The 13,758-nt window shown below is 36.4% G+C and overlaps 1 protein-coding gene across 5 annotated transcripts in view; it reads right to left on the bottom strand.

Moving 5' to 3' along the window:
* MGAT5 (alpha-1,6-mannosylglycoprotein 6-beta-N-acetylglucosaminyltransferase) overlaps positions 1-13,758 on the bottom strand; it is a 135,903-nt gene that overhangs the window by 35,981 nt on the left and 86,164 nt on the right. For all 5 annotated transcript variants that reach the window (XM_074873713.1, XM_074873710.1, XM_074873711.1 and 2 more), the window contains 2 exons: positions 8,414-8,547; positions 4,396-4,529 (listed from right to left, as the gene is read on the bottom strand). In XM_074873713.1, the coding sequence (XP_074729814.1) occupies positions 4,396-4,529; positions 8,414-8,547 (268 nt within the window). The remainder of the gene's footprint in view (positions 1-4,395; positions 4,530-8,413; positions 8,548-13,758) is intronic.

Here is a 13,758-nt window from a genome sequence, read left to right as displayed (position 1 = left end):
AAAAGGTGAGAAGGATCTTTTCTCCCTTTCCTTATGTTTCTTTCAGCTTAAAAACATGAAATGAAATGTTCAGCCAAAGTACGTTCCTAAATATGAAGCACAAAAACCAATCAGAAGGAAGGGAAAAGGCAACACTGCCAGTAGCAAGACACTGATCTCTGCACATAATGGAACTATTCCTAGAAGTATAAATTTTCCTCTCTGACTTCTCATTTTCTTACTCCCACTTCATGCAAGAGGGCATACAATGGGGAAATTACATACGTCACATGGAGCTATAAAGGGGAAACGTTAGTAAGAACAGACTTGGTTATGTATTTTCCCATTGAGAATAAGCTAAATGTAACCATTTCCCATCTCTGATTCTTCAAAACTTGTTATGCAGACAGTATACATTTAAGAAGAATGTCCATCTTGTCAAGTGACATTAGTAACAAACTTACACATTATTTTGTCTTTAAATATGTAAATATTTTTAACATAACTCCAATACACTATAATAGAATCTACAAAAGCAGTCATCATACAATTGTTATGCATTGATGGCTATTTTCTGATATAAGCAAAATTCTGACTTCTGTCACAGAACCCCACAAAAATAGAAATAGCAGATAGTGTAAAATGAATCTTGACTCTCTTTTCTTTCTAGGATAGAAGGTAGAAGTATTGGAATAGTATGACAGGAAGTTGCAGAAAGAAGAACAAAGAAAAGACTTAGATGGAAACAGGAGCTAAGATGACATGAAAGGCTTCAAACATTCCCTTTTAATTGAAATGTTCTGTAATTAAAGCCAATTTTGATAATGCAGAGCATTATGGGTTTCACTTGCATTTTATTCATTCCTTCTTTTTCACTTAGGCAGAGATAGGACTCTCTTTACTCCTTAGTACTGCCAGAAATCCCAGACAAAAACACAAACCTTTGATTACAGCAAACACAAATGAAACTTGGCAAATGTTGCCCTTGATAGCTTACCTCTAAGGTTAACCTTTAGAAATGTGGCAAAATTCTTTAGAGCCTCCTATTTGTAATCCTCAACCCACTTAAGACTGATTTAGTTATCAGAGGGAAGTAAACAAGATCTCTCAGTCTCTGCAGCTTACATCCTTCCTGACCTCCAGACAGACATACCCACGCTTGCCCACAGCAATATGGGATGAGTGCCACTGGTCTCAGGCCACAGGCTGACGTTTTTTTCTGTATTCAGAGCTGACAGAAGTCATCACTGTATTCCTCCCCCCGTTACTCATCATGTTCATACCAGAGTTTAGCCCCACTGAATGATGTGGGAAGGCAGAACGTTGTCTGTAAGCAATCCCTAATTCTCTAGCTACAGTAGCCTGGTTAGTGTACACAGTTTAAGCAGGTGGTCTGAGCTAGCCTCACCAACTTTGCCCAGCCATGCAGCAGAGCTGGGAATATGGGGATTTCTAGCAAGGATGAAATGACAAGTAATTTAGCTTTTATTTTTTTCCCACAGGCCTAGCCAGACACAGAAAAGGACCCATGTCCACGGCTATATAAAACCATGATGACAGTTAGCTATTCCAGTCCCACCCCAAGGGAAAAAAGGTCCTGTGCATACCTCAGTTCCACGTCAGCCTACTTGGTTTAAAATTAAACAATTTATTTGCAACTGCTATTCCCCAAAAGTACCTCAGTCTGGGGACTGGAACACTCTCTTCTCCACACTGTGCTTCTCTAATGATTGATCAGACCCAGCAGTGAGAGTATTCTGTGGAGATTACACTTTTCATTAATTGGCCACGTTCAATATAAAGAAAAGGAGCAGGATAAACAGATTAGTCTGGTTCCGTACAAGCCATGATGGCAGATGAAAAGAGCATTCAACAGGAAAAATGAAGGAAACATGAAATAAGCAAATTACACAGACACAAGATTAGTTCAGGCTTTCTGTTGATCACAACAATTGGATTTTATCACTCCAGATAAGACATCCCACACTGTCACTGATTCAAAGCCTATCTGTGGTGATTGCACTTTATGTACCAGTGCACATGGGCATGACTGCAGTTACAATCTCCAAGTTACGGTTTTAACATGCTTGATGTTACAAGCATAAAGTAAGTATTTTAATATGGCCAGGTAATAAGTTATACACTTTGGAAGAAACAAGACAGGCAATACTGATAGAAACTGAGCACTGACTTGAAAAGCAGCAGTTCTAAAAATTGCTACAAGAGTCTTGGTTGAGAAGTTGTCTAAACATGAGTTCCTAATAGTGAAAAGGGGATATGCCTAACAATGCCTATATATAGTATTTCTTTTTGATTTGGTGCTGGTACGGCCCACGTGCCCTTTGCTAACACTCCCATTTCAAGAGGAATGTGAATAATCTTAAAAAGGTTCAGAGAAAACAGACACGTGAGAACACTTAAGGATTAGAAAGCACAAAGCTCTCAGTGGTTCAGCACAGACAGGCTTTTCAGGAGATGACTATGGGTTGGCTTTGATCTCAACCCATATATTCCTACAGGGAAACAACAGAAACATCGTCAGTGCAGCAGACAAAGTCGTTAACTGCTACTAAGACTGGAAATTACCATTTGGAAATCTGTACCGAAAATAATGCCAAGTCTTAAGGTAGAAGAAAACTGTCAAGGATTTTACCAGAGGAAATAGTGGGGTTTCCATCATGTGCGATGCAAAAAATCAAGATTGGATGTTCTTTTCCAAAAAGCCACATTTTTGTCTTAATCAGCCCATGAGTATCCTGTGTGTCATACAGAATCTCAGACTAGGCAATCACAAATCTCCCTTCTGGGCATATAAGCTATTAATACATACTACTGAATTCATGCAGACTGAATAAACCGAGAAAAACATGTCAGTGAAAAAAACCCTGGTGACTAAGCAACTATCTTGTTCCTTAAATCCAACTAGTATTCAACAGGTTGTTCTGCTGATATGTACTACAAATCAGGTCAGGAAGTATAGATGATTATTACATGCAACTGTTCCTGAGAGACTGATAATGATATCAGGAACTAAAAAGTACAAGAGCCTCAGTCAGAAAAGACTCAAATGAAAGGATTCTGCATGCTGCAGACAGAAGAGGAGACTGCAGATGGGGGCATACTAAGTTGTTCTATACCATAAGCCAAACTGAATAACTGTCACAGTATTTACTACCATGCAAAGCAAAATTTTCTTTCAAGACACAGATTACATGGCTTAGTCCAATAAAGCCAAATATAAACCTGAGAGATCACAGTCGAATACACACAGCTAATATACACATATTTCCCAACATAATAGTTAAGAAGCATCCAGCTCTACATTTGTGCTACCACTGGCAACATTCTTCCATTTCTCTTAAGTTTTTGTTTTGTTTTCTCTCACAGATGGACCATTTACTCGTAGCTATCATTTTTCAAGAATTTATACTGTATAATCACAGCTATCAGACTAAATGTTGCTTCTGTGGTTCAGAAAACTGTGCAAGACTAATATTCTCATGCCAATGAAAGGAAAGAAAAAGTGAGACACGGGTGCTCTCACACTGTCATACTGTTTTGTCCTATGTATGGCACAGCATGTACTGATCAGTTCCTTTTCAGATAACAAGAGGCTTAAAATAAGGTCTTTTTAGGCAGGAGGGAAGGCATACAAAGTTATATAGGCACACAGAGCTAGAGGTAACGTGGAAGAAATCCAGTTATTAGTGAGTAATTGCTTTTCTTTGAAAACTGCATGAGACACACACTCCCAGGTGTGGCAGTCTGGAAGAAGGAGCTCCAGAAAAGGACAGCAGACAAAAAGCAGAGACCACTGTGAGATTAACAACACAGTATACTTTAATTCGGTGAAAATATGACTGAACCCTGGTGGTGTTATTCTGCAGCTCTTGTTCGCAGATGGGAGACAATGCAGTAATTCCAATATTTAAGAAAAAAACCCTCTGATATTATTACAGGGAGATAAAATGAGATTGAACACTTCTGGGGTCTTTAGTGAAATACAATTTCCAGTTCAAAATGCAGCACATTTTTGGTGGTAAATATAAGAAAAGAAATAATTGAAAGACACATTTGCTTATGACAGATTAAAGTTCAGAAAGCCTCTGACACATTCAATTTCCCATTACTTTTTAACAGCTTCTGCATTTTCCAAAATTATTGTGATATCAAAGCTACAAAAATTTTTTATTCTATCAGAAAGGTGTACATAAACATCAAAAGATCCACATCAATCTAGACAGAAGTTTCCTCATCAGAAAGACTTCAAAATGTTCAATTTCATTATTTAAATGTTTATTTTCAGAAAAAGAACTTAATAGATTTAGAGAGAATGGATACTTTTAAATTTAGAGTTATGCTTTATTATACTGATCAAAATAAACTTGCTCAAGTATATGAGTATGGAAAACTCACCTTCCAGAAATTATCTACTTTGCCATAAACAAGAGATTGATTCTGCCTTTTGATGTCATTAATGTGTTTAATGTCACTGGAATTCAGATGCTGCTCTACCACAAATCCAAGGAAGCTGTTATCCGGAGTGTGAGCTGTAAGAAATGGAGCATATTTAAAACCTTTTAAAGTATCAGTTAATGTTACAAAAGCATGAATGTTGTCAGAAAAGTAGGTATAAGGAACATATTATTCAACAGATCACTTCCTTCACATTCATATTAAGAGATATATTTGCTTGCTTTATTATTGAGAATAGTTTTTAATAATTTTAAGTCCTGCTGCATATGTCCAATAAAATAAGCAGTTATTTTCTGGATCGTTTCTGACAATAAAAATTCGGTAGCTGGACCAAGGTCAATGATAATGACTTTTTGTGTGCTGAGCTTTATTATTAAAAATATGAGAACCAGAAGAAATCCAGCTTGACAATATCAGAGATGTAATACCAACAATTTGAAAAAAACCTGGATATATGCTTGTTAACAAAACTCAATGTAGCTCAATGTCATAAATGAATTTTAGTAAATTTCTTGGGTTCACCTCCTATATTGGAAGAGCTAACACCAACCATCCAACTCACTGCGTATTATGTATTCGTGCTAATTACTAGCCTACAAAGTCACGCTATGCAGATCAGAATATGAATTTCATTGCCTAATTCACTCAGATATATCTATCATAAAATACTGAAAGATGACAACTGAAGTTGGCAAAATTGTTGTCAACTCAGCACCCAGACAAAAAAGTGCATGCAAAGGATATGCAATTTACTTAGTTTTCTGTATTATTTTCAGTCTCTGTTGGTCTTTTTCCAGCACTGACATCTAGCAACACTAGCCACTGTTCTCCTCCTACAAAGACACAGACTTATAGGCTCATTAAAACTAAGATTTTTTTTGGCCTTTTTTTTTTTTTCCTTTCCCTTTTTGTAGACAGGGTGTTTAATTCCAGGGATGGACTCCAACATTCAACACTTCAGGTAAAAATCCATCTCTACTATATAAAAATTACTCCAACATGTGGGATTTTTGTGCCTCTCTAAAAAGTGTCATAGCCTTACAAGTTTACATAGAAATAGGCTGCAATAAACACTAGGATCTCCTCTATAAACCTCCCTTTGAAATTCTGGCACACAAGCTCACAATTTCTTACTAAGCACATTTTGCAAAGTTTAAAAAAAAACCCCAAACAAACAAAAAAAGACAATGCCTCAGGCACTTACGATACATGCAATGCTAAACCTATAGTCAGTGTTATAAAAAAAAAAAATCAAATTGTATTGCAATTATGAGGTTTTGCTTTTTGATTCCTGAAAATCAGCCAAGTGGATAATGCAGTAGAACAGAGAAACCATACAGTGTATGCTTCCCTCTACCATTACATTTAGTCTTTCAAATGACAATTACTCTTTTTCACAAAAAATGCCTCAGCAACAGCTAGGCACTCACTTAGACCCAAGGACTTTTTAGAATTTAGCATAGCAAATGGCACATTGCAAATATGCCTGAAAAGGGGCATTTTTCCATCCTTTCATATTTTTGGATGAGAGACTGCATTCAAAGGAGAGGCAAGGGAGTACACACTCAAAAGAAAAATAAACCTTTGTTAAAGTTAGCACTTAGAACTAGTGAAATTCGGTGCCTCAAACATCACTGACAGGAAGCACTCAGATATCTTTAAGCAAGATCATGCAGTTTTAAAAGTACCAGTCCTGTTATTTCATAAAAGAATTTAAATAAAAAAACATAAAAAGGGGGGAAAAAACCACTCATGCTTCTGGAAAGCTCAGAGAACAGTCAAGTATTTGGTAATATGCCACAGGTTTGAATATGGCTTTCTTGTTGCTCAGTAATAATTTTCTGCCCTCATAATCAGAGTTCTCAAAACATAATAGAGTCTGGGGATCTTGGGAAGCTGTCCAGCGTTCCAATCTGTCATAAAATCTTTACTGGTGTGTAACATGCACTTTTAATGACAACCCTATAAAGATGGTGCTATCTCTGCAGTGGAGAATAAAAAACAAAAATAAACTTCAGATATCACAAAACATGCTGACTCTTCTGCACCTAGTACAAAAAGCAGCAAAATTCTTGAATAATCTATAGCACTGGAATCACTCATGCTTCACAATGAGTTTGCTTGCAATCTATTTACCACTTTTCCTGCAAAGGAAAACCCACTGTCATTTCCCGTAGCAAAGACTGGAAATGGTTACTTATTGAAATTCCAATATTGTCATGCTCTTCTGAAAATTCATTATGAAGTGATTTGCTCCAAACAAGAGACTGTATTAGTAGTCTATACTGCCACAACAGAGATGATCTTGGTATTTACTTTCTTCTGCATTTCATGAAGTGGATTGAGGAGTGCACACACACAGCACACAGCTGTACCACAAGTATTTGTGCAACTATTTTCCTCAAGTGCATCATCACCCTTGGTGCTATCTTGAACAGGTCCTCACACACAAATTTCCCAACAGCTGGACTACTTAAATACAGCATGATTGAGCTTTCAGCTCCTTTTCCATTTAGGACATAAACCAATAAATATTGGCAAATCATGTGGATATGGAACAAGCTCTGCTTACTAATGTCCAAAAAGAAACTCTGCAATCACTTCCAAGTCACATTTCCCCACCACACGTTTTGTTACTTGCTTTGAAACAACTGTGAATGCAGTCTTTTATCTTCTGAACAACCTTCACTTATATTTCTCTGGAAAAACTTGCACAGTGAATGTTGACAGACAAAATATGCCTCTCAAGAATTTTACAGGGCAACTGAAATCAAAAGCCTGTCAACCAGACAGCAGCATGTATAATTCTGCAATGAAAAGCAGAAAAGTTTGAAAGACTTGACTATGAAGTTTAATGAGAGAGAACAGTGCATGTCCTGGCCTGAGTCTCAGACAGGGACCACCACCAAAATTTGCAGGTCAGGCTGGTCAAAGCCAAGTGTTTCTTTACAGACTTAGGCTCAGAAATTGCTGTACACAAGAGCATGCACTTTCCTCTTTCCTAAGCCTCGCTTACCATCAAGCTAAGTGTACCTTTCACCAGTAGTGAACCTTTCCACACCTTTCAGAGATAACGAACTACTACTACAACATGCAAGAGAAAGATCCTTTGATTCTAGAACCTACTGCCATAAAGTCAAAGACTAGGGCTAGAGCAAGTCACAGTAATCATTTAATCTGATGCAATTTATAAAGATTTTATATTTTTTGTGTTCTGTTTATTTTTTAGGGCGTTTTTTTGAAGATATTTAACGATGCTGAAAACTACTACTGGTTTTTCAATAGCTTTGTACACTGCTGGCAAATAAATATGAATCAGTTCACTTCAGGATGAATGCTCACAACATGAAAACAAGCTAGGTGAAAATTTTGATAGATTCACAAAGAAGTAGAGACAAAAAATTATTTTTGCTGAGTGTTAGTTTATTAATCTTGACTGCAAAGAAACCGTGAAGGCATTGTGCTGCTTAGTTGTTGATGGAGAAAAGCAGAAATACAATGACATAGTTAACATAGTTACAAACTTCAGTTTAACATGATGAAATGCAAGAGTGCAGTTATAGAAATGCAATCCACCAAGTTCCTCAAAAACCTATCACTCCATAGCAGGATTTGAGAAGGCAAAACTAACAAAAGTAAACTCACTGGCACTTGAAGGAAAAGCCAAACACCACTTTCCACAGGTACCCTGATAATAAAGTTCTCTACCATTATTTATACTGATATTGTTATTTTGATAATAAGTTAATTATTATTTGATGTAAGTTGATATTGCTGGATGGAAGCCCAATAGAGCTTTTGCACAGTCTACAGACACTTACTGACACTTAGGATGCTGCCCGTTTAGTAGCTGCATTTTATTAAACCATGAATTTGTCTTTTATAATACAAAAATTCCTCTCAATGACAACATTCTTTTTTAAAGCTCCAAATTATTTATAAACACAGGGATACTTACGGAACATTGTATAAAACTGCTGTGGGTTAAGGTTCCACTTTCCCCAAGGTGTCTTGTGGCCTTTAGACTGGGCATAGTGGGCATGGTTAAACTCTGGTTCAGTTCCAAAGGAATCCAGAACTCTTAGCATACACCTAAAAGAAAAGAAATAAGTTACTGTAGGTACACATGCATATGTACATATAAGCATGTATGTGTATATATACATAGTTATGATAATTAAGATGATGTGTTTTGGTTTTGTTTGCAACTGTGGATGATTTATAAACTGAAGGTACATTTTCATTTCAAACATTTCTGTTCATATTACATTCACAAAGACATTACAATCAGCAAATTCAAGGATATATCAGACATTCAAATAGCAACCCTTGAGCTTATTTTGGGTTTTTTTGTTCTTACAGAACGAAGTTATGCTTTAATATCCAAGTAGAGCTTACATTCCTGAGGCTCTGAAGTCAAATTTAGGCAGAAGAAGAGGGGATTCTTCATCTGTTTTCTAATGTTCTCATCCATTACCACAAAATCAAAGGCAACAGCCAAGGGCCATGTGCCAAGAAGATCAGAGCAGAATAGTACTCTGTCTTCAGACAATTGTATTTAGTCTCCAGGTTCTGACTTTTGGGTCAATTAGACCTACTGGAGAAGCACTGAAGACAGTTAATTTGCTGAACACTTGCAGACCATTTATTTGTTTATGAAACATTTTGTCACAGACTTTTGAAGGAACAATATAAAAGTCAAATGTCTTCAACAACCAGTCTACAACTAAGAGAAACCCTGGCATTGGATCACAAAGGGTTTGGGATGAGAGAATCACACTCACTCCTTTATTTAAATTCCTATTATAATTCGTTGAAAAAAAAATTACTTCATTTACGAGTGGCTCCTTTCAAGAAAGGGCCCATAGTACATGAAAGGCAGAAAAAGTCTCAGTACGAAGAAGGCAGCACACATTCTAGCACACAGATTCTACAAGTTACGTTTCCAAAACGCAGCCTGCCAAACCTTTGATATGGCTTGGACAGGATCATCACAGTGACCATTGGCTCCACTGCAAAAGAATTGGATTATATGGCTCCAAAGCTGCTGACCCTACCATTCTTCAGCCCTCCACAAACAAAATTTTCAGAAAAGAAATAGGGTGTGTTCCTACATCATGTGCCACTATGTTATAAAGACATGATCTCTTATCATTGCACATTGTATCAGTGGGCTTGGATGTGCTGACAAGAGACACAACCTCATGAGTGGCAGAGAAGGGAAGTAGCTGCAAAAGTTACTATTAAAAACGGCTATATTTCTCAGTCTTCAGCATTTCCTATGCTCCAAGCCCATATATATTCTCTTCAGTAAAACACTAGGATTTTGGCTCTAAAATGTGAAAGAATTTAGCTCCCTAAAGGTGAAAGAACTTAGCTCCAACCATTTTTGAGTTTTAAAAGATGAATTTAGTCCCAAAAATACATTTAAATATTTCTTATATGTTGCTCCTTTCTCTAAAGTATCCATTAAATTGGGAAATAGAAAAAAACCCAACAAACCCAGCAACTTTTAAACTCTCATATAAAATGCCACCTTTGTATTTGAAAGTACAAATAGAGCAAATTTTTTTTTTTAATCTTCAGAGACCTTTCAAGCAAAAAGAAAGTCAAAATATACAACATATTATGATTCACCAAACAACAAAGCTGACAGATCAGTTTCTGTGCAGTGTTTTATGTCAACTGTTCTCAATGAAAATATTTTACAACAGTGGCAATTATCTCCACATCATACAAAATACTCCAGCAGGACCAAAACAACTTCTGCACTGATGAATCATTCAGTAATAAAAGCCCTCTTATTTCTTGGCAGGCCTTAAAACAAAATTCTTATCAAATATACAGCTTTTGGCCAGGTACTTCAGTACAGGGGAATGAAAAATGGGTGAAAGCTACTGAAAAACTGCAGCATTACTGGAGTTTGTCAAATTATATATGTAAGGAGGACTACATCACATGTGATCATCTCAAAGTGCTTTGTTTCCTATCTTTTTCCTGTATTCAGATATAACGTATGTAGCACTAATTGTTCATAGGGATTTGTGTAACTATGTCCAATACACATAGGGTCTCTGAAGCAGGACAGGAAATGTGATGCAATGGAAACTAAGCTAAACCAGAAATCAGATAAAATAAAAAATATTTATGATTTGGGCATAAAGTAAGTTGGAAGAGAGAAAAAGATCACAGCAGAAAGTGCAAGTGTTTGCAGAACTGGTACGAGAGATCAAAGGTTGAAGTGGTGAACCTAATCCCTGAAATGCAGCAGAAAAAAAAACTGGTAAAGATTTAAAATTCAGAAATTAATGTAATTAATGCCAGTTATGCTGAACTGATATTTTAAGATATGTAGGAATGCCTTAACTGTCTGCCCGAGTGCTATGTTCTCAATTTGTTTCCCTTAGTGTTTTAAATCTCTTTCAGTTGAACTATTTCAGAATAAAAAGTTTGATTTGGCATACAATGTTTTAGCATTCCTAAAGTGAAATATTTAATTTTAAAAATGGAAAAGTGGTATTTTTTTTAAATCGGGGATATATTTTAAATAAAAATGTTAATTTAGTGTGATTTTAACTTCAGTTTTTCACTCTGTTCCCCCTTCCTTCCTAAAATGTCACCAAGCTTTAGCAGTGAAGTTGCATGCCTTGGAATTGGTGTCAGACTGATGAGTCTGTTCACCGACTAATTAAAAAGAGGATCGGTGGGTAGCAAACTGCTTATAGAAACATCCGTATTAAAGTCTTCTTTCTTCTAGCATATTAGAAGTGACAATTTTGGGTCTTGTAAAAAAAGTTAAAAGTAACCCAGGGTTATCACCATTTTTAAAGTGAGTGTTTTTCCATATATATTGGGCATAAGCACAGTCTTAACTGGGCTGTCTTAGTGGAAGTATTTATATACATTTACTCATATCCTTCTCCCACCTGAGGTTGTAACTCTTCTCTACTTATATATACTTCATCTTTGCATAAGCAAACAATGCTGTCCAGTAGCACCCATCCCTGTCAGCAACTAGTGCTTATGCCAGCATAAACTGTTAAATAAAGGGTACGTATATGCCAGTGGCTGCAGACATCTTCCTGGGAGCAAGGTGGTCAAAACCCAACCAGTTCTGGTTTGGAAGCTCTGTAGGTGCGTTGAGCCCAGGCACAGCAACGTGCCAGCACAGATACATGGATTCCACACTGTTTTGGCTTATGTCCAGCCAGCTCAGATCATGAGCATCTCATACCTGCCGATGCAAATCCTTGCAGACACACATATAAACTTTCAGGCCACTCAGTACTTCCATTTAAAATGTAAAACCTTAGTCAGAAAATAACCCTCCTAAAACAGATGTATTCTAGAGAACATGTAAGAAGCAGGAATGTTGCTCATTTTTCAGGATAGCTGTCATGTTATTTTATTTCAAGAATACAGCCAGTTGGATTTTTGGCATATGGGAATGAGTCATTGCTAGAGAGACTGTAGAAGAATGAAAAAAATACCAGATTCTTATGTGCTGTACGGAGGATGCATGTGCTAAGAAAGGCAATGAGCTGCACTCCTCAAACTATATTAAGCTACTAGTTTTTATGTTGCTTCATTGCACATAAACTGCATTCAAATATCCAGACTTCAGAACTGAAAAAATACAGCATATGTCCAGGCATTCTTCTGCTTGAAAATCAGGTGCACTCAAAAATGAGATCTGGTTTTCTATATTCATGCTATTCACAGCACCAATTATACCACAGATAAAGCATGTACTACCAAGAGTCATTGACGCTACAGATCTCAGACGTACAAAAGAGTTTTTCAGTTGTTCAGAAATAGTGACCCCACAGAGCAGCAGGGTCATTCTTTTGAGGTAGCAGTTCTAGAAACCTGATTTGCAATTACCAAAAACTTCCTCAGGGCTCAAGTTCACTCACAAAGATTATATACGGCACTCCTATCAAGAGACTGTTCTGAAGGCAGAGGCTTATTCTACCACTCTATCTGAAGTGAATAAACAAGTTTTAATTTCTTTGAGTCTGGTCTGCGTAAACCAGAGTGAGCTGGCCCACACATGTCTGCTGAAAAACTATATGGCACAAAGCAAAACACTTATTTCAAGACAAATAATTATTCCTACTGACATTAAATACAACAGAGAAGGTAAAGTTTGTAAAGAACAAGGGCTATAAGGCAGCTTTATTTGTGATATTGTTTATTTTACTGGAATGAATTAAACAAAAACATATAAATATGCTTTTATACTGGACTTCTTAGTTTTAACTTAAAAATATTTTGATGACAAAATTTATGAGGTAACTCACGATGCTGAGAGAAAAAAAATAATTGCAAGAGGATCCTCAAAGAGGAGATAGCATGCATGGAGCTATGAATTAGTTCTTTCGCTCTAATCAATTCTGGTAGTCTCTGCTAGACTCTGGACCCCATTTTGTACACTAAACTTGGGAAACAGTATCAAGTAATTAGAGAGATTCCCAACAAATGCAAGAAATTTGATGAAAGGTCCACAAAACCTGAATTACAAGTAATGATCCAAAACCCCTAATTTATTTTGAAGAAAAGCAAATTGGAGGGAAAGCATTATATACGATATTCTAAAGGCTGGCAGAGATGGGAAGGAAGTAATTTATTCCCCAGAACCATATTAGAATAAGCAGTAATGGGCAGTTTGTGAGAAAACAGGCCAAGAAAAACACTTTAAAGAAAAGCTTAATAATATAAAACAATGGCTAGGGAATCTTTTGCAGTCTTCAGTAAAAGGCAAAAAAATCTCTCAAGAAGTACAAATACATCCGATCTACTTTCCAGGAAGGCTATGGACTAGATGAGGTCCCCTTCCATCCCATGAAATCCGGTATTGTAGAAGAGAGGCATTAAGTAATATCTTTCTTCTTCAAAAGCCTAAAAAACCCTCCTATACTACTAAGGTATTTATTTAGAGTTAAATTTAATTCTACTCTCCTAAACCAGAAAACGTCAGTCATTATCACAAATTAGGAATCAATGAAAAACAGATTGACAACTTAAGATTTAATGATTCATGAAATAAGGAAGTAAAATTGAAGAGCTAATCTAATAATCTCAATGTCATGGTGTATTTCCATATCTTTGTTACAGAATATACTAAATAGGAAATTGAAAAGGGAAGAAACATTTTAAATTTGTAAGTATGGTTTTATATCCTGACCACAATACTGTATGCGATCGGTTAGTGGCAATTACATTTGGCAGACAGACAACCAACTGTAGCTCACTGGAAAATGGAATTATCTTTATTAGCAGGCTCCTAAAAACCAGAATATC

This window comes from Strix uralensis, chromosome 6 (assembly GCF_047716275.1).
Source record: "Strix uralensis isolate ZFMK-TIS-50842 chromosome 6, bStrUra1, whole genome shotgun sequence".
Classification (NCBI taxonomy): domain Eukaryota; kingdom Metazoa; phylum Chordata; class Aves; order Strigiformes; family Strigidae; genus Strix; species Strix uralensis.
Note: the sequence above shows the minus strand (reverse complement) of the source record. Positions and strands in the feature narration are given on the sequence as shown.